Source organism: Lethenteron reissneri, chromosome 23 (genome assembly GCF_015708825.2).
Source record: "Lethenteron reissneri isolate LAM-NWPU_2019-01 chromosome 23, ASM1570882v1, whole genome shotgun sequence".
NCBI classification, from domain to species: domain Eukaryota; kingdom Metazoa; phylum Chordata; class Hyperoartia; order Petromyzontiformes; family Petromyzontidae; genus Lethenteron; species Lethenteron reissneri.
The window spans coordinates 13,907,406-13,927,933 of record NC_083801.1 but is presented as its reverse complement, the minus strand read 5'-3'; the positions used below and the strand labels follow the sequence as shown (position 1 = coordinate 13,927,933).

The window sequence follows — 20,528 nt, the reverse complement described above, 5'->3', positions numbered from 1 at the left end:
CAATTCACTCCTGCATAAAGGCCCCGCCACACCGCACCGTGTTGGTCATGGGTTGAGCATACACTACTTGACAAGGCTGGCGATTAGCGTGGGTTGAAGTGGGGCAAACCAAGACCAGTTTTATATAGGACTCAACGATGAACTTCGCCATGACCAGAATTCAAGATTCAACAGCGAATAACGGTACCACAGTTTGGATATTAATGAGTATATGACCATAATTTGTAGACTAGAGCAGCTGATATTCTATGGATGTAGAGACGTGTGAACTACATTTATGCCAAATTGTTGAATTGCGTCAAGTCACATTAACAATGCTACAGATTTCAAACCGCGGTGTAATTGTATAGAAATCTCCTTATACACAAATTCAGTATCCGTTTATTGCACATTAAACAAGACCAAACATATGCATTTGCATTGTATAACACAGCAATATCACGCAAAATTGGCCATTATCACATTCCACAATGCTGAACAATAAATGTAACTTAAAGTATTATATGAGAAAGGTTGCTTCGAGATTCTTCACAACAATAACACTTTATTTTTTGAATAGGCTGCCACTTTAAAGTCAATCTTAAAAATGGCATTTTAAAGAACCTCATAAGCTTCCTCCATTAAACATGGATTTTTAAGAAAATTAGATTAAGGCTTTTTACTGTATTCAAGCTGAGCCGTTTAAAACTGTGAACTCCAGTATCAAGTGCGAAATATTCTGATAACTGTATTTGTAACTTAACTTTAATAATTACCTACTTCTCGATTATTTGCAATATGCTGGACAACCCCCGGACAATAAATTAGTCCGGCTTCAAAAGGTTTTACTGTAAACACTAATGCTGGAAAAAAAAGCCTTGAAAACAACCAAACGTGAGTACTACTGCAGCGCACATCGTAAAATGTATAAACTAGAAAATATACAACAATTATATCAACGCAACAAAAAATAAAATGTCAACACTCGGCTCGACTGACAAGGCATTTATGTACATTTTGAACCACAGAGTTCACAGCCAACAGGCAACTTATTTAGAGAACGTTATGAGGTACTCTGGGTAAGCCTGATTGTCGTAGAATACCACAAACATGCTCGGTGAAAAGGAGTTGTCGACCACGCTATCGTAGCGTACAGTTTTAGAAAACGGACTTTTCAGCGGTGGCTCCTTCATGCTCGAGTCCCCTTTGCAATAGGAACCAGTGAGGACACGGGCCTGGAACATGTACTTGGTTCCATTGGCATCAGGTTTGGAATATGTGTCAGAAGCAGAGTACCAAGCGTTCAATGCAAAGTATGTCCCTACACCTAAGACCGTAGCTGTGGACAGAAAATAATGATAGTAAACAATTGAAATGTTTTTTATAAACTACAATTCAGTGTAAATATTTTTTTAAATACATAGCATTTTCCATGATATGTGTTTCAAACAATTTTACATTGGAGGTAAACCCCTGTTGGCTTAAATTACTCTCGTAAAACCTCTCGAAACCAGACATTGGCGGGGCTGGGAGCAATTCTGGATGTACTGCATTTCGTCAATTATAGAAATACAAAATGAATACACTTGTATTCAATGTGCATGTTGTTCGTGCCGAACACCATATTTTTTGTATTAACACTTAACTAATCACGACAAAATATGAACTCAATATTTCCAATTTAAATATCACTGCCATTTAATGTGTTGCCATCACCATGAAACAGAGGTGGATGGCTCCATATTTTCATGAAGTCAAGTCTTCTTACAGCAAGTAATGTACAGCATTTATAAAATGAATGTTCAAATATATTGCAGTAATTAAAAATATATATATTTACGCAATTTTGAATACATTTACCATGCAAAATATTCAAAAAGTATTTAAGAAATGGTTTTCCATGAACGCTGTACATATACACATGGGGTTGCCAATTGCCACTTAACAGAGTACCTGCTCACCGACAGCTTTCAGTCTATCACAGCCTGCGAGTGGTAGTAACCTTGGCCCACTGGTTTTGGAATGTAGTTATTCATTAAATACAACTTTAATAAATTCCGTTTTCATTATTGGAGACCAGCATTGCAGACTTAATACTGGTAGGAACCTCCTGGTTACACCAGCCCACAGGGGATTATTGTGTCCGTCGTGTAGGGAGAGTGGGAAGGGGCTGGGTGGGTGGGGGTAGGGCTGGGCGCGGAGGGGCTGGTCACCCCGTGGTGCCTTATAAAATTTAACGTTTAACCTACTCATGCCGGCTTGTGCCCGCCCTCACAGTCGGGCATATTTGCGGAATACACCACGCCGTCGTTGACCCTGGCCATTGACCGAGCAACCCAACGTTCCTACCAGTTCCCTCCGCAGGAATGTGTTTATTGTAGAACATCTTCTGCTGCTGTGCACAGCTTAATTAGGGCATGCACAATGTTCTGGCTGGAGTTTTTCTGCTCAATCTTTTCACATACTGTATCTCCAATTCTATAACTAAATCGTGTCTGGCTTTGAGAAGTTTTACTGAACTTTAAAAAAAACTGATTTGAACATCAGAAGTCTAGCTGGTCATCGTATATGCGTACCATTTTTTCCAGCATAGCTGCGATTGAATCCGTGGTGAGTAATGTTGTCGATGGAGTCTGATCGCGTGCCGTGGAAAAGCAGCTTCTCACATATCATCTGCCCATCGTTTCTTGACTCAATTGATTTCTTCATAACCTGATAGGTATGGTACAGGCTCATGTTTTGGATCCTTTCAATCTGGATGACAAAACAAGTCACTCCAATTACTATGAAATACAATTCAGAATCTTTAAGTATATTGCAGTAAATCTGAAAAAAACTAATTTAGAATTACTTACTCTGAAGACCTTGAAAGCGGTGATGGTTTTTAAAAAGCGAGTCTCAACATTTTTGTATTCATCCGATTGTGGATGGAGCCAAACCCTGATCACTTCTTGTCCCTTTGGCATTGGTGCCCAATTGAGTGGTATGTCAATTTTGAGTGCTGAAAACACAAATGATCACATTTGGATATTGATGAAACATTGTTTCTGAAAAAATAATGCAATGAAGCATAAATAAACATGTTTAGAACGTTCAAACCAACAAAACAGAGTTAGAAGCATACACACATGCAAAGGGGAAACTATACATGGCAACCCGATACACTTAATGAAGACTGTGAAGATACTTGTACATATTAATAGGCGAGCCAAATCCTCTCTAGTCTGCAGTTAACACCAAGATGGAACTGGCAGTATGAGGAATAAGGATGATCGAATTTTATAGAGAGGCCTTCAACCATCTACCAATGGAAGACCGCGAAAGGTTTCATGCAAACTAATATAATTTTGTATTCCAAAATTTTACCCATATTTAACGTTGCATTTAAACTATATTCCAAAGCATCAAAGTTACGGTCATTAAAAACATAGCCATTATTATCAAGGGAAATAAACACTGACCGTGTGGATCAGGTGGGTCTTGGAATATGCATTCTCTTCTCACTCTGATGGTTTCACCTTGTGGATTAGTTGCTTCATTTTTATTAAAATTGATAACAAGATTTCCTGCAGGGCTCTTGATGACGACTTGTTTTTCTTCCCGCAGAAAAGCTCTCTCAATTTGTATGACTTCGGTTTTGTGAAAAGCTTTCATTTGTCCATTGTCATCAAACAGCCACTTGGCAAATGAGGTGAAAAGGGATTCCTCTATGTGTTTTTTCTCCAACTCATTCATTACTTTATTCACATTTGTAGCAGCTGAAAACACATCTGAACTCATACCCTCAATTTGGATGTGTGTAAAAGCGAGTGTGATCTTCACATCACAATCGGATTCAACTTTTTCCAGTACGTTTATGTCTTCATCTTTCAAAGACGAGACATAATTGCTTTGAATTCTCTTGGGGCTACATTCCTTATCAACTAATTCTTTCATCATTTTGCTCACATCGTCAACATTATTTTTCAGCTTTCCAAATACTTTTACAATGACAACCTCGTTTTGGTAAGCGGACTTAAATGGCGGCACCTTCTGTGGCACACTTGGTGTTTGGGGAGCAGGTAAACCAAATTCACCAATCATAGCGGCCTGTGAGCAGGCAGCTTCGTTTAAACCGCTGTAGCTGCTACCTAAAACTGACAAGCAAAATAATCAACAACTTAGTCTTGTGCCATAACTTTTATTGTAACATTAAGTGAAAATTTGATGTTGATCATGAGGGTCACTTGACCCTACTTCATGGTGGCAAATGCAGGTTGGTTAAGTGGGGAGGGCCCAGGGCAGTTATGCAGTGGCTAGCACACTGCACTATGAACCAGGCTCCCGAGTTTGATTCCCGGCCACTGCTAAGATCAGTGGCGAATGATATCTGTAGTGATCCTGACCAGTCAAAATCCCCATGACCAACATGGCAAGAGGAAGCCTCATCCAGTCGTGGATTGACAAAGGCCGTAAATTAAGATCAGCTCTCATGAATTTAAAACACAGCTATTTATTATCAACTATAATCTGTACATCTTTATTAATGTATAATTTTCACCAGTGCTTACACCGTATGTATTTTAAAGGAAACAAAATATTATTTTATAAATAATTATTTTCAAATGTTTACAAAAAAATTACTCTGCAGAAAAGTTATGAAATCATATATTACATGCATTCACAATTTCAAAATATCCATGCCTATAGATCCAACTCTGGTTGCCAGTGTCGTAGTCCAGTGTGTGGACCACTGCACCACCCACTCTCCACACAAAGTTCCCCCATATAACCAAGAAGCGGTTGGGGGAAGTTCTGATAGACAATACTTATGAAGGCTTGCACGCCGCATGAGGTGGTGGTTGTGGCCAACACCACACCCAGCCGCCTTTGTCTCCAGTGCTGAAGTGTACATACTGCACCACCTATTCATTTAAGGATGAATTTACCAAGCATAGGTCCAGGACAGTCAGATAATCACCACTCATGTCTTTCATGGCTGGGAATCGAACTCAGGCTGCTAGCTTCATCGCAGTATGCTAACCATTACACCACCACTCTTCACACACATACACTATGGATAATAGTCATGTGGCTCAAGATGTGGTTATGGAGGCACTGCTGAATCTGTGGGATGGAGCACAAGGGTGCTGTTGTATCTGGACAGGGATGAAAGAGTGCTCCTGTGTCTGCGTGTGACGTGGAAGCATCATGCATGAGGGTGCAGGGGGCTAAGCCAGCTGTGGTGTGGTGGCCACTTGCACAACCTGCTGTTATAGCAAGGTACACATACCTCGAAGATGTTTGGCCAGCTCTGCCTGAAAGGCCTGTGAAAATACCACAACTGTCAGTATTTTAACTGATAACGCTTTAGCTTTAACACTCTGAAAAAAAGTTTAATTATGTAAATATATTCGATGAGCTTCCATGAAATGGTCTCCTTCAAGGCATTTCAAAATCCTGGAAACAAGGCCAAGGACCAAACTACCCTGAACACACCCATTCTCAGATGTGAAGCCTGGTATTTGAATGGGTGACCACCAAACCAGGCCTTTCCAAGTGTTATATAGGTGCATGGATTTTATCCGGCTACTCCGATCTCCTCCCACATGCTACTCATTAATGGTCCGAGCCAAACATCCCAATGCAGAACCTTTCTGAAAATGAGTCGGTGGGGCTTTTCTGGATAAATAATTGTCATTACTGGATTAGTATAGTACTGTATTATAATTTAGTTAATGTACGAGGACGCTCACATCAGTTCCTCAAAACATGGACCGATATTCAGTAAAAAATGGCATACATCTGTGCAATTTAAGCAGGTGTTCAATATTCTTCGAAAGTCAACTATGCAATATTTCCAGGCTTTTGTATACTTTGCCCTATGCAGAACAGTACTTGTTCACATATCCTTTTAGACTTGTCCATGTATAAGGCCCAGTGTCAGACTTACTGAAATGACGAGCTGGTCTTTGGAGAAAATCACAAATCGGATGTCCTTCAGCATTGTTTTCCGATGACTCTGGCTGAAGTTGATAACTTCTGAAAACATTAAACTTGAAACCATCACTGGTGGGTAACTGAGCATTCCTGTGCCAAGTGCTGGGAAGGAGATGGAAGAAACCCCATCCCGATGGGCCATCTCGAGGCTATGTTTCATGAACTTGTGGAGATGTTTGCCATTGTCCCAGGAACCCAGGCTGGTGTGGTACACCATGTGACAGAAAAGATTAAGGCCCGTCACGTCCGTCTTCACAATCTGCCCAGAACGAATGGATTGGCCCTGGACTATATTGTCAACGAGATTCTGCAGTGTCGGACCGGCCTTACGGAAAATGGCACTGGACACCTTTCCAGAATCCAACTTCATGTTTGCCGAGGTTGTGTTTATTATGACGTCCGACTGTAATGAAATGGAATTACAAGTTATTATCTTCTTGCACATTTTATTTATTTTTAATGCTTTCCAAAGTAAGGTTGAAGGCATGTGTAACAGGCATGCACTATTGCTTTTTAATATGAACTAAAGTTAAAAATAAATTTGGATTACTAGTTGGCACTTACCCTATTCAAAACTGGCAAAATTAAATCAACCAGTTGCCCAAAAATTCCACGTAAAAACCAGAGCCAAAAAGACTACACTAATATTATGCAAATCCACTATGTTCTGACATCTACCCATTTGTTTCTGTATTGCAAAAAATATATATTTCAGAAGACAATGCATGATGGAAAGCGTTCCATAATCCATGCAAAGGGTATGACACTACAGCCCTCTCGTAGCCCCTGTCAAGCATTATCATTTTACCTTAAATACAATAGCATCATCTCGGCAAAATGGATGTCATTAATTTTTTTTAATCCATGTGACCAGAAGAGACAAATGCTGAAAAAAGACCCAATGTAATGGCCAGAAATCACTGGACGAGGTCTTCGAGTGTACCAACTAAATAATGAACTTTCAAGACCTAAATGAGACTTCCTAGCCAGAAACCCAAAGGGAAAAAAAGTTATGTCGTCGCTTTACAGAAGCCCTCTGGTGGCTAACAGACCTCGATATTGGCATTTAGCTCATGAACATATTTCCATACGCAACAATATTAATGAATCCATGCGTATCTATGATTTTCCATAACTTATGTTTCAAGGACCAGATTATTTTTGCTACATGACCGACTTGCACACCATATACTCAGCTCACCCCTGGACCAGGTTTATGATACACTGTATTGGAAAATAATAGGACTCTTTTATCATGCTTGTGCCTTGAGCAAATGTTCCGCTAAATACAATATCAAATTCTACACAAAACTCACACTGGGCAAATACAGCACTCAATTATTCCAAAAGCTTTCCTCAAGTTTTCAGATATATTGAAAAGTACGCGGATAACAATTGAATAGCAAAACATACTTTTCTCGTGCTATTCATGGAGTATAAAATATTTACGAGAGTACAGTATTACGCGAGGTGTTTTACTGCAGTACGTGTATTGCAATTATGACAGACTGCATTATGTGACATAGAATGTTACCGAGATTTACAAACATTGTATAAGAGCACAATGCAATCATTTGTATTGCTGTACATTTCTCCAGACTTACATTTTCTTCTTCAATACTACCAATAACCAAGGAGATGTTGAGTCCTTCATTTGTAGTTATGCAGCTTGGACTGGTGACTGTTGTTGCTGAACTCTGGGTTTGAGGCCAGCCTGGATGTAAGAATGCATTTTCATTCTGGACCAATAAATCCACAACTCTATCTGGCTCATCTGTAACTGGAATTTTCCCAACCTTACACAGGAGAGCAGTTGAAAGAGCATCGAGTACACCGTCATCGACATCGATAAAGAGGATGTCGGTCAGGGAATTATCAGCATTGTCTTCTTCTTTACAGAAAGACTCGACAGCATCAATGAGTGTTGTAGTGTAAATGTCCAAAGGATACCTATACCTCTCAAACAAAAGACCTGGTATTGCTACACTCCGGTGCCCAATTGTCCCTGCCGTCATCAAAACGTTCTGAATCCCCTCCTTTACCAGTTTCATTTTGGAAATGTCTATACATGTATTCCATGAATTTTTCTTTAAATATCCACAGATGATGTGAGCAATATTCTGGCATGGGAGCTTTCCTGGGCTCGTCATTACTACTTCTGCAGGCTTAAGCTCTCCACTTTCATGAACAAGGTCATTGCATTCCATCTGTATGTCTGAACCTCCGATTTCTAAAAGGGCTTTTCCAAAGGTTCCATCTGTCAAAATTTGCAGTTTTTCTGTGGCTGTATTCACAACCACATCTACTGGCGTTTTAAAAATGTCCCCTTTGTAGATTGAGATGGTGTGGCCCCCTGGTAAATCCTCCTGACACCTCAGCTGCAAAAATGGATACTGAGCAGCCCCAATCTCAATGAAAACCATGCAGCCTTTATCTTTTGACACTTTACTTTTGGCAAAGTCCTCATTTTCTCGTAAATATTTGGCAGCTCCTGGCGTATTAATCCTGAGCAGATTTGAGCAAAGCTTGAATCCCTTTTCACAGATAAACATTTCAATCTCATTTACAATGCTAGATTGTCCAACTATCTGAAACCCTGAAACAGGTTCATACTCTATTGTGATATTTTTACCCAAAAGTTTAGTGTCATGCAGTATGAGCTCATGTTTCTCCAAAAACTCCAGTTGATACTTTGGCATTACCATGAATTTTGTAACGGTACAGTTGTCTCTACAAAATGCTTGCATTCTGCCATAGGCATCTTTGACAGCAGGGGCAAAACCTGCAATGACAACTTCGGTGCAGGAACCATATTGATCTTCAAATGTTCCAAGAATTATTTGTTGACATTCATCACCCCTGCTTTTTTCAAGATCATTCAATAGAATTGTCCATTCTTTTGTTCTGGTTGAGTCACTTTCTGCCTTTGGAACACAAAACAACTCTTCCGTGAATGTTTCATTGATGCAAGACTCCGCTTTTTCTGCATGTCCAGCAATGGATATCAAAGTGAATGTGTCATTCATTTGACCACTTTTTAATTCTACAATGGCATATATTGAGCTTTTTTTAAACTGCGTATTCATTGTTTGCACGACACCTGGTACCGCAAACATTTTTAGAACATGATCAGAAATAACCAAATCTTTTATTGATATGCTCATTAGAAGATTGTGTATTTCTTCTGCAATTATTTGACAATCTCTTGACATGCCCGTAACTGTTACGGAACAGGAGCCTTCATCAAATTGTAAATGCAAATTATTCAATTTAGCGCAAAAATCTTCAATGTTCAGGAACTGCATTAAATTATAGTTATCTGGGCTTTCTAGTGATATGCAATCACTGATGATCTTACTCTCTTCAGAGAGGGTATCCTCAGCATTCTTTACAAAGGGCTTCAGCTGTTTACATACATCTTGCACATCCTGATTTCTCCCAGTAACAAAGATCTGAGCTTGTTGACAGTCATAACCAACCAGCACATGATCAGGCATTGAGACTTCTTGTTTAACTCTTTCCCATGCAGCTTTAGCACAAGGCAAATCATTCTTAGAATACTGTTCATAGAATTTTCGAAAACATGTCTCTGTCGTTTGCTGCCACTTTTTAGCAAGGCTTTGATAATTTACTGCGCCCTTGTCTAAAATGGGTTTAAACGTAATGTTGCCATTTGCCCCTTCACCATGAGAAAAGGAAGCATCTGCCCGTTCTAGAATGGATGTCAGTTCTCTCATTGCAAAACAACTGTTTAAAATATACTGCATAACCATGATATCAACTGGTACGTAAAATGGTTCAGGGTCCTCTGATAGTTGATCTTGTTTTCCAAGGGCAGAACATATTTCATCATAATAGGCAAAGACTTTCAGTTCCGTTGTGCACAGATTGTGTTGCCTTGACACAATTTCTTCAACAACTAAAAAAAAGAGCATAAAAGGTTTGTTTCAACATAGGTTTCAGCAGGTCAGAATCAGAATAGTTATCCTGGAGACATCCGATGAGCTATGAGGCTCTTTTTCACAGATGTCCAGCAAGGGCAGATCAGAAAGTTACAATAACCACATAAATGCATGGCAACAGGGCAATGGGGTAGTATAAATATAATTCTACACACAATGCAAATAACTTGCATAGTCCTATCTTCAAATTATTAACGTGAAAAGCAAACATGACAAATGTACTGTACTTCAAATTGCATTGTGTGGTAATTGCAATAATATGACAAGTACTAACTTAGTAAATAAAGAAATGTTAAAATTCAAAGCTATTAAATAAAAAAACTATCATTAAGAGACAGTTAAAATGTAAACAGTACTAATACAAGTTAATATTCGCAACGACGGTAATGATTTATTTTAAATAAAAACCATGTCTTTTTAAATTAAAGTTAATTTCACATGCTTTACCTCTAAATTAATCAAAGCAATGTGTGAATCTACCTAGATTTGTTTTTTGATAATAATTCACATTTATAATGCACATTCCATCCTAGGATTCCAAAGCAGGAAACAAAAACAAAACCAGGGCAACTAACCAAACTAAAGATTGAAGGCCAGTTTAAAAAGATGGACTTTCAAAGCAGACCTAAATATATCTGCCGACTCTGATTGCCTGATTTCAAGCTTGGGTGCCACGCTAACAAAAGTCCGATCACCAAAAGAACATAACCTAGACCTGGGAGTGCCGAGCAGCTGGAGGTCAGAATATCTTAAGGATCTTGATAGAATATATAAATGTATTAGTTCCTGAAAGTAATGTTAGGTGAGCCCTTTTAAAGCATCATAAGGTTAATAGTAGTATCTTCAAATCCACTCGAAATTTTACTGGTAGCCAATGAAGAGATAAGAAGACTGGCTGCAATGTGCTCATGGAAAAATGTGTTTTGCAAATCAATCTTACGATTAGGTATTCAAAGTCAAAGCACCCAATGAGCACTGGTCCAGGTCTCAATGCTGATCGCCATTGGTGGCCCAGAGCTAGATGTGGAAATTACACATTCCAAGATGGAACCAGCCTATCCATAAGATGACCAATATTGTATATATAGTAGTTTCATCAACTTCTAATAGTTTCATCAACTTATAATTAGCATGGGAACGTGCAACCCCCACCAACCAGCTACGATTAAGGTTAAAATGTACCTCAACAAGTTGTTTTCAGTTAAACAGGTAGGCTTTCGCGACCAATATCATCCCATAAGAGGTTTTTGGGTTAGTTCGCATAAATATATGTGTCGTTAAAACCCGCCACCACCCGACACAGCCAGCTAGTAAGGGTTGTCACGTAAACAGAACATGTCAATTCGTCACTAGCACAGCACACTGGTTGGAGAGCCAAGCCACAACATTTACAATCTGAGTACGACGTTTCGCCAGTACTTACAACTAGCTTCATCAGGCGACAGCCAGATTGGTGGAGAAGTCTTACCGTTTCGTTCCTTATATAGAGATGTAGATGTGTTATTAAATTATCCCAAATACAACTGTCAGCAGTAGCAGAACACGCGTGCCAACAAGGACACTCAATTGATTTTGATGTTGTGCAAAACTAGCTACTACTGGCCAAGACTAATTAGAGAATATATCAAAATTGAAAGAAATCAAAATAACTTTAACCATCGGATAGCTACCGCCTTATCGCTGCATGGAAGTGAATCATAAAATAATACATTATTTAAATGCATGCCTACAAAGGGCAGCGTACTTCAATAGGGATTACCGTTGGTAGGGCTATTTTAATAAAACACAATACACAGGAAGGACAAATTCAAAGGGCTCGCATAATACACATGCATAATGTACGTTGCCTCCGTAATCCTCAGTAATCCCCCCCCCCCCCCCACATTGTGCAAAAGCGCAGCTGCGTAGTCAATATATCTACGCCTCTATATAAGGAACGAAAAAGTAAGGCTTCTCCACAAATCTGGCTGTCGCCTGATGAAGCTAGTTGTAATTATTGGCGAAACGTCGTACTCAGATTGTAAATGTTGTGGCTTGGCTCTCCAACACACCGGTGTGCTGTACTAGTAACGAATTGGCCACGTTCTGTTTACGTGACAACCCTTACTAGTTGGCTGTGTCGGGTGGTGGCGGGTTTTAACGGCACATTTATATATTTACGCGATCTACCTTGACACTACAGTACAGGTTTTCCTCGCGTTATGCAGTAGATGCGTTCCAAAATAGTGCACAAAGCGAAATCGCGTAGCATGGACCGCACAATCACGCAACCCACAATGCACTGCACTAAACAGCTGCCTGACATGTATAGCGTACAGGACACACAATGTTGTCCCACATCCGACCGTATAGCCGCATACGAGTAGATTCAAACCGCATGAAGAAAATTTGGGGGAGAAATAGCTTAGCGCCACTTAAATGTAAAATCGCACAAATAGAATCCACATAATTTCAGGGAAACCTGTACCAGTTATAGTCCTGTGATGCTGGATCTATAATACAGTTCTTGATCCCACCAACAATCTCTGACTGCCATATATTACAAGCACTTGTATTTGAAAATGCCTAACGTCATTACCTGCCAAGTCTTTGAAGTAAAGGTAGACATTTCTTCCATCCTCTTTGATAATAACGTTAGAGAGCTCCCCTCCGCCACTCCGTATTTTGTTCTCGAAGTACAAATGGAGATCTTCAATGAGGTTCAATGCCACCCCCTCCACCAGCACACAGTTCGTCAGCTCCAGCAGCCTGGCTTTGATCTCTCTCTTGTTGAGTATTTTTTTTCTTGATCTCTTCTCAAACAAGCATCTAAAGTCTGGAAAGACATGTTTTGCAAAACAGCTGTAACAGTGGTGGACTTGTAATTCCAAATCATGAGGCCTACACCATGTGGAAATTGTGAATTTAAACAATTTCACATTTATATAACGGTGTAATTTACTGCATAAAATCGTACATTTGTATAATTTCTAAAGCACCTTTAACCTAGGTCACAAGGCACTGTACAAAGACAAAGATCCCCCCATATATCCTTAACAGACTGTTGAGGCAAGTGCTGTTAGCGAGCACCTATGAAGCCCGGCACGGCACAAGAAGGAGTGGGTGGTCATATACGTCTGGGTTACTCATAAGCATGGACAAGAATGGAGAACCACACAAATAACAGGAAGATCCACATATTATTATGGAGGCAGGCGTAATACAGAGCATATATTATGGAATATTAAGAGTTGTGCTGCAATTCTACAATCAACGCAATTACTCACTCACCAATTGGGGTTTGGAAGGTCACCACAGCCATTTCCCCATCACTGAAGTATTCGATATTAAAGTCATCCGACAAGAAGCCTGATATGGCTTCCACATATAATATGACCATGTCTTTGGGAGTGTCCCCTGCTAATCCATTCAAGACCAACCTCCGCCTGTCAACAACAACATCCATCTCGGATTGCGTACAGATCCAAACCTTCAGCTCCTTGCCTTTTATGTCAAGTTTTCCATTTACTCGGAGCCTCTGGATAGCTGTGAAAGATGAATCAATGTGTTATTTTGGCAAATAAAATGCAATGCATTGCAGGCTGTCTGCATCACCATATTTACAATTTCAAGAAAACAAGTATAGCAACCACTGACACCACATCAAAAACTAGGGAGTACTGATCAGTTGGCTTGTGGTGGAACATCTGTGAGATATTGTTGTCAATTGAGGCTGAATCAGGTCTTGTTACTCAATGAAAACCCTGCCACATAGATAAGCGATCTATTACTCAGTGCCGCGATGATAAGCAATGCTTACCCTCCTGGCTGCAGCCCAGCCATCTTTTGGTTTTGGTTAGGGGGTAGACATGAACTTCCTCCTGAGCAATGTTTTCTGCGTATTCCTTCAGAATATCATCTCCAATGTCATCCACACTGCAGAGCACAGCGAATAGCTCTTCTGTCAATTTGGGCAGAGAGAGTGTACAACAGCCATCCTTGAATACATGTGAAAACATTTGACCACAATTACGAATCAGCTATGTGGTATAAATTAAATGTGCAATGGTGCATTTGTTCATAAGCAGAGATAAATTCTAATTATGCATGTAAGAATGTTTTTGCTTCCAATTTATGATTATTGTATTTACATTTTATCCAAAATTGTATTTGTGCAATGTAGCACATAATACATAAAATGGCAGACACATCTTCTCTATATATATAAAAGAGAAATTTGTGAATGTGTGTCTGTTCGAAATGTTTAGCATACTTCCCGACATGCAACAAACTTGAAACGGGGGGGGGGGGCGCAATAATGGATATATTTTGCACGGCAACCGAGCGGTGACGTCACATCTGCACATCTGTGATGTCACCCGCATGCGGCAGCGTCACGCAGTGTGCCTGTTGACGTCACGCATCCCCAACCCTACGCATAGGCCGTGTATTAATCCAAGACAAGAATCCAAGTCCCGGGCGAAGCCGGGTAGTAAAGCTAGCACAGTATAAGACAGGCATGAGAAAAAAAGAATGTACAGACGAGATACAAATAATCGATTTTTGAATTGTGATCTCAAATTGCAACAAGTCACGAATCATGTTGGGGGTGAATCAATTGTTACATGTATAATAGCTTTCTTGAGTGAACTCCTCAATGTGGCAGTAGCTTTAAGGTATTTCACCATCTCGAGAGTAACTGAGTTGATATACAAACCTTGATGGCCTTGAATATCCTGTGCAAAGGTCTGCTGCCTTTGCTGTAAAACAAAACAGGAACGTTTTGTAACATTCCCTCTGCTCATCAACAAACAGCCTCTTTTTCACATGATTAGCCAACACCAAAACAAAGCATTATAAAACATTACAAATCATTTCTGCTCGAAATGTGTCATGTACCATATTGTGGTGTTTACACATTGCTGCAATAGTAAAATATGTACCTCAACTAACCCACAATACCTGCAGTGAAATTCTGAATGAATAAATAGGAATACTTGCACATGGAAATATAATTCTGTGCGACACTGTTCGTGTATAACTGAAGACAAGTTTTGGCAGCTCTTTGTCAGGCAAGCATAAAATATGTGCTACTTTTCCAAGGATACCAGCGATTTTTAAACAGAAGGCTTTGCCAGAATTAGAACTGCAGTAAATTATGACTTTAAAACATACGACATATTTCAAGTTACGCCTCCATAACCTCGAAAACTAGTAAATAAAAATAACAAAACCATAGTTGAATGTATTTATTGTATAATGTAAGTTTTAGCAGTACTATATCAGCAGTGAATGCAAAGCCCATTTACACTGTGATAAATACTCTATACTTCCCTAAGGCAGATGTAAAACTTTTTTGATTTACCACCCTCAATCTGAATGGTTACCAATGCATGTACTGTACTGTATTGTGATAAATTATCATTCCGTACATTGTCTTCAAATGAATCGCCACTTAAATTTGGATCACGAAAACATTTTCTCTTTTTGTAAGGAACATTATGGGTGAAATGCCAATCCATCTGGCTGCACGCTTCTGTATCTGGGCATCAATTCCCTGGAACACACATAGGAAATTTACAGTTAGGATAAATGGGCATTTGCATCAACTGGTTCAAAAGTCCAGAAATGAATCAGTACACACAGGTAAAACACAATGCCATGCTACAATCTTTGTGTACTGTACTGCAATTATATATTTTTTAAATGCAATTACAGGTAAAGCACATGTTAACTGTTAGCTGTGGTGGGATGGGGCGATGACGCATTGGGTTTACACACTATGTTATTAATCGGACTACGTCAGATCTAAATCATATGACAAAATCACTCCTATTCTTTTGTCCCTGCACTGGCTCCCTGTAAAGTAGTGAATTCGTCTTCTCACGTTTAAGGCATTGAATGGGTTGGCTCCTAAATATCTCGCCGATCTGCTCAAGTTTTCTATACAACTGCAAAAACTTAGATCTGCTACCTCTGGTCTATTCAACATTCCTAAGGCAAGACTATGTTGTATGAGAGATGGAGCCTTCTGCAGCCAGGCTCCGCGATTGTGGAATCCCCTTCCTTGGCCCATTATGGATTTTGAGTCCATTTCACTTTTTAAATCACGTCTTAAAGCTCACTTATTTCTAAAGAGTTTCCCCGTAACTTAAGATTTGAAAACCAATTTTTATGTAGTGGATTGTCCTGTTGTCTGATTGGATTATTTAGCTTTTAACATAATTTGTTCGTTATTTTATCTGCATTTCAAGTGTAGTTGTCATTGAAAGTTATTATCAGCTTTCTATTTTGGTTAGATGTTATTTATACGTGTGAGTGTAGTTTTTATTTTTTTATGTACAGCTCTTTTAGATATATTAAAACATTAAAGGCGCGTTATAAACGAGATTATTATGTCAGTTATAGATTTCGGGCAAAAGTTAATATCAGGTGAGTTTTTCATTGTTTACTCTATGCTTCACAGGGCATGTATTGCATGTTCTTGTTAATTATTACCTTTATGCATCAATGTATTTGCCATTCCCCGACTGTGTACATGCTTCAGATGTACTTTTTTGAAACCTTAAATACATAAAATTAACAAACAAAAGATCAACATCTGAACTGGTTTGGCGCATCTGCCTTACCACCTAACCCACACTGACCAACGTGGTACAGTTTTGACCAAACAACTTTCATGACCAAAATAGCCTGAGGAGGCCTTTGTCCAGATTTTGAAAACAATCAGTCTTGCACCTGTGTGATGAACAGCACACGCTTACAATGGTCGATCCGCATGGCACAGCCATGACTTTACAAACACCCCCACAAGAGAAGAAAGACAGTACCATAAATTACCTGACGTGTAATTATTTTACCGACATAATCTGAATGGTGTAACTTCTCACTAATCACCATGAGGAAAAGTCTTATCCACTGCTGAATGAAGGGATCTCCATGCTGTCACCATTCCTCAATGTCCTGTTGATGCCACAATCCATCTCACCCCTGTGCATAAAATAATCTTAGGATATACAGTAATCATTTTCAGCTCCTTGTCAATCTACTGCTGGATAAAGACCTCCCCAGGGTCATGTCGGTAATGATGGTTGTTTGGCCATACTTCTACACATTGCTCCGTATAGGTTGGTAACGGAGGGGCTCGTAAGACAGGTTCGGATATCACATCCCACTGATGTTATCTGTGGCTGGGAATTGAACAGAGATTTCCGGAGTCATGGAGGGGCAGTGACACGGCCTAGCTGATAGCACACTTGCCACCTGTTTCAGAGGTTCAAGGTTCGAATCCAGCGATGCCCCGATTACTACTGTGGGTGTAATAACCATAATATCCATTGTCCACTTCAGAGTGGAAGTTAAAGGATCCCCTGACATAATTTGCAAGAGTAAGCCATTCTGTGCAGACATCAGGGTCCAATTCGCCCGCAAACTACTCAATTGGGCTTATACATAGCATAATTGCCCCTACTGATAAAATGCCTCTTTAAAGTCCAGGTGCTGAGCCACCTTATACCTACATGGGCAGCTGCCACTCAGGGTGCCCTTTTCAATTTTTAAGATGAGATATGATGCAAAACGCACTATGCCCTGGCATAAAGGATGTCATATCAAAAAACTAATTATTATCATTGTGACGGTGTAGGGCCGCTCCATTTTCTGCTCCAGCTCCTACTACTTTTACTACCGGCTCCAGCTCTGGCTCCAGAGCAACCCAAACCTTAGAGCTGAATATGCCCATAGCAGTGCATGGCGAAAGCTTGAAAGAAGAAATGGTCAATGCACAGCCCAACCCAAAACAACCGCACTTGAGTTTCAATTGATCTTTGAATAATTTTGCGTTTGTTCTTTACATATGCTCCAGATATGTTACAAACTAGTTTGCTGTATGGCTGACCCTTAAAGCACTGAGTTTGACCATGAACCGTGCGTTCTGCATTGTATAGAACATATAAGTTCGGTACTTTTATGTGAATGCTGGCGGGGTGGAATGTTTATAACACTGAACGTCCAATGGATAGATCGTCGGTCACCTCTCCTCACAGTTGAAACAATGGTGCAAGTCTCTTAAGTCTCCCCCGACCTCTGCCCATCCAGCGGTATAGAAATCGGTACAGCAGTTAGTCGATCGACAGGTTAAATGTGATAAGGTAACGTGTGGGGGTACTCCTACCTCTTCCAAAATGTCTGGTGTGTGTAGAAGAGTTGGCCAAAATACCATCTGGAGCTGCCATTAGAAGAGGCCCTTCCACCATTAGGGGCGTGAGCAAGTAATTGTAGGGGCCACACCCTTGCCACTTTCAGTACTTTCTATAAACAATGTAAAGAATCAGAAAAAGTGACATTTGATTGCTTCGAGGTCCGAACTAATACTGCTAAATATGCTTTCCCCGATGTTTTCGGGGTCACGTTGTGGGAAGCAGAGGGCAGTTCAGCAGAAACGAAAATTGTTGTTCTGAACTTCTACGCCTCTGTGTCTCAGCCCCCCAACCGCCTTCACCAACCCGCATTGGACCATAGCGTGAAGTATGTGGTCTGACCATAGCGTGAAGTATGTTTTTAAATCAGAATGTACATGTGCGCATGCTCTTATCACTAAAAGCAAGTGGTAGTTATGGTTTCTCATGCAATCGGCGTCAACAGCAGCCCGATTCAGCTCATTATGCTTAAATTACTGCTGATATTACACTCAAAACGGGGTCCCCATATACCAAGCCTGCAATGTGTGGGGTGGGTGTGCACAAGAATTCCCCTAAAACCACCACAGAACACCGTTCCAGGATGATGGCATCATGACCAAATCTACTGTCACCTCAGTATGGCAAATGCTTTATCTCCCTCTGCCAGATCCCACAGCTGCTGCACCACAGTCATATGAATTACATCGCACTGTAATGCTATTAGTTGCATTTATATGACGCTTATAAACGCATCAGAGCCTCAGAGAGCCTGACATCAACATAATCTAGGAACATTTAAGGGCATCAGCAGAGACAGTCATCCCTTTGTAGTACGTGGTGACGCAGCACCTTGACTGCCAGTGGGGCATTAATTAGCCTGGCAGTTGTAAGAGGGCGATTATTGCCCTGTGACATCTGAATTGAGTAATTCTTCGAATGTGTTTTCCGCGTGACATCCGAATTGAGTAATTTTTCAAATTTGCAAGAAGTGTGGACCCACGATGGCGGCACACCACAGTTGGTCTACGAATGGCTCAATGGGATCCTCATCGTCCAGGCTACGCAGAAAAAACATAAAAATAATACATTTAATTTCGCACAAAGGTGTGCGATACATACACAAAAGTTGCACGTTTTTTTACGTTCCAACTTTGCGTCCTCGTCATTTAACACGACGTGACACGGTGCAGCGTTGCTGTCCAGTTCAAATGCATCCTTCTGCATCATCAGCCATGGTCTATTCACTGTTGGACGAGGTGTTTTTTTTATTTCTCCCAAATCAGTCGCCCATCTCTCCTTCGATGGGCAAAGCGAAAAAGCGTCACCACGTACCCCTGTCACTTTAATGATTCGCAACAACTTCCTCTGTACACTTTAAGAGTTGAGATTTTATTTCATCCCCCCCATGACTAAAGTACACACTTAGACGGAGTACAGTGCCTAAGGCACGCTATCCTGGCGTGCCCACACATTTAATCGCGCACGCACATTCCGAAACACAAGGCAACCCACCACCACCACCACCCACACACACTCACACCACTCTCTCCTGTAGCAACAACCCTGGCGACAAACACGGCAGAAGAGCCAGGGGTTAGTTAGGAACACGCCTACCACACACACTCACTACTCTGATGATGTACACCACAACACACAAGCCGGACGTTTATAATCAAAACACCCTCTCGCGTGAACACACACAAGGACACACACACACACGTGGCGTTAACTTCCATAGAATTCACATCCTTAAACTTCTCAACAACAACGACAACAACGAAAAGCAAAACATTTACACCGCGGAAGCAGAAACACAATGGGTGGTCGTGGGGGAGGACATTCAACCTCGTTTGGCAAACGCTGCCACTCTTGTTTTTCTAACACGACCGTGCGACCATCACCTAACCTGTTCTCTCACCTGGGACGAACGAGAGCTTCTCTATCTCTCTTCCTTGCGCTCAACTGGGAGGAAGCCCTCTCGTGCTCGCCCTCACCTGGGACAACGAGAGCCTCTCTATCTCTCTCTCTCTTCCTTGCGCTCACCTGGGAGGAAGCCCTCTCGTGCTCGCCCTCACCTGGGACAACGAGAGCCTCTCTATCTCTCTCTCTCTTCCTTGCGCTCACCTGGGAGGAAGCCCTCTCGTGCTCGCCCTCACCTGGGACAACGAGAGCCTCTCCATCTGAAGCCGCCGCCTCCTTCTCGACTCTTCTCGTTGAAGTACCCAGCTCGCTCCAGGAGGCGGAGACCTTTTTGTTGTTTCCGTGCGTTGACGATGCGCCCGACGTAGAGGAGAAGTGGAGCCCCAAGCAGCAGCAGCAGAAGTTGTTGAGGTTGTCAGGGAGAGAAGAAGTGGAAGCTGCAGAGTTGTTATCAGGGCAGTCGGCGAGCTGACTCGGCGTCACGCGGAGGCTGTTGGGGAGACGACGTCGACGTGGCCGCAAATTGTTC

At 40.9% G+C, this 20,528-nt stretch overlaps 1 protein-coding gene across 7 annotated transcripts; it reads right to left on the bottom strand.

Moving 5' to 3' along the window:
* Positions 1-358: 358 nt before the first annotated feature.
* LOC133346041 (protein mono-ADP-ribosyltransferase PARP14-like) lies at positions 359-20,222 on the bottom strand. 7 transcript variants are annotated; one of them, XM_061557311.1, is made up of 14 exons: positions 20,204-20,222; positions 16,398-16,463; positions 15,332-15,456; positions 14,617-14,659; positions 13,720-13,860; positions 13,191-13,445; positions 12,499-12,735; positions 7,563-9,877; positions 5,912-6,361; positions 5,252-5,285; positions 3,441-4,115; positions 2,835-2,980; positions 2,556-2,733; positions 359-1,318 (listed from the first exon to the last, which is right to left on the bottom strand). In XM_061557311.1, exons 3-14 carry the CDS (start codon positions 15,419-15,421, stop codon positions 1,029-1,031), a joined length of 4,854 nt encoding a protein of 1,617 aa, XP_061413295.1. In that variant the 5' UTR covers positions 15,422-15,456; positions 16,398-16,463; positions 20,204-20,222; the 3' UTR covers positions 359-1,028. The 7 variants fall into 7 exon arrangements, with proteins under 7 accessions (XP_061413295.1, XP_061413292.1, XP_061413294.1 ...); XM_061557308.1 differs by lacking the exon at positions 20,204-20,222 and adding an exon at positions 20,123-20,186; XM_061557310.1 differs by lacking the exon at positions 20,204-20,222 and adding an exon at positions 19,998-20,075.
* Between the last annotated feature and the right edge of the window lie 306 nt (positions 20,223-20,528).

Bases quoted from the DNA above. Each gene is read 5' to 3' on its own strand.
- LOC133346041 (XM_061557311.1), bottom strand. From the start codon at position 15,421: ATGGATTGGCATTTCACCCATAATGTTCCTTACAAAAAGAGAAAATGT. The intron at 2,981-3,440 runs GTCAGTGTTTAT...TTGTGTTTTCAG, and splicing joins AGACCCACCTGATCCACACG to CACTCAAAATTGACATACCA. The intron at 2,734-2,834 runs GTAAGTAATTCT...TTTGTCATCCAG, and splicing joins CCGCTTTCAAGGTCTTCAGA to ATTGAAAGGATCCAAAACAT.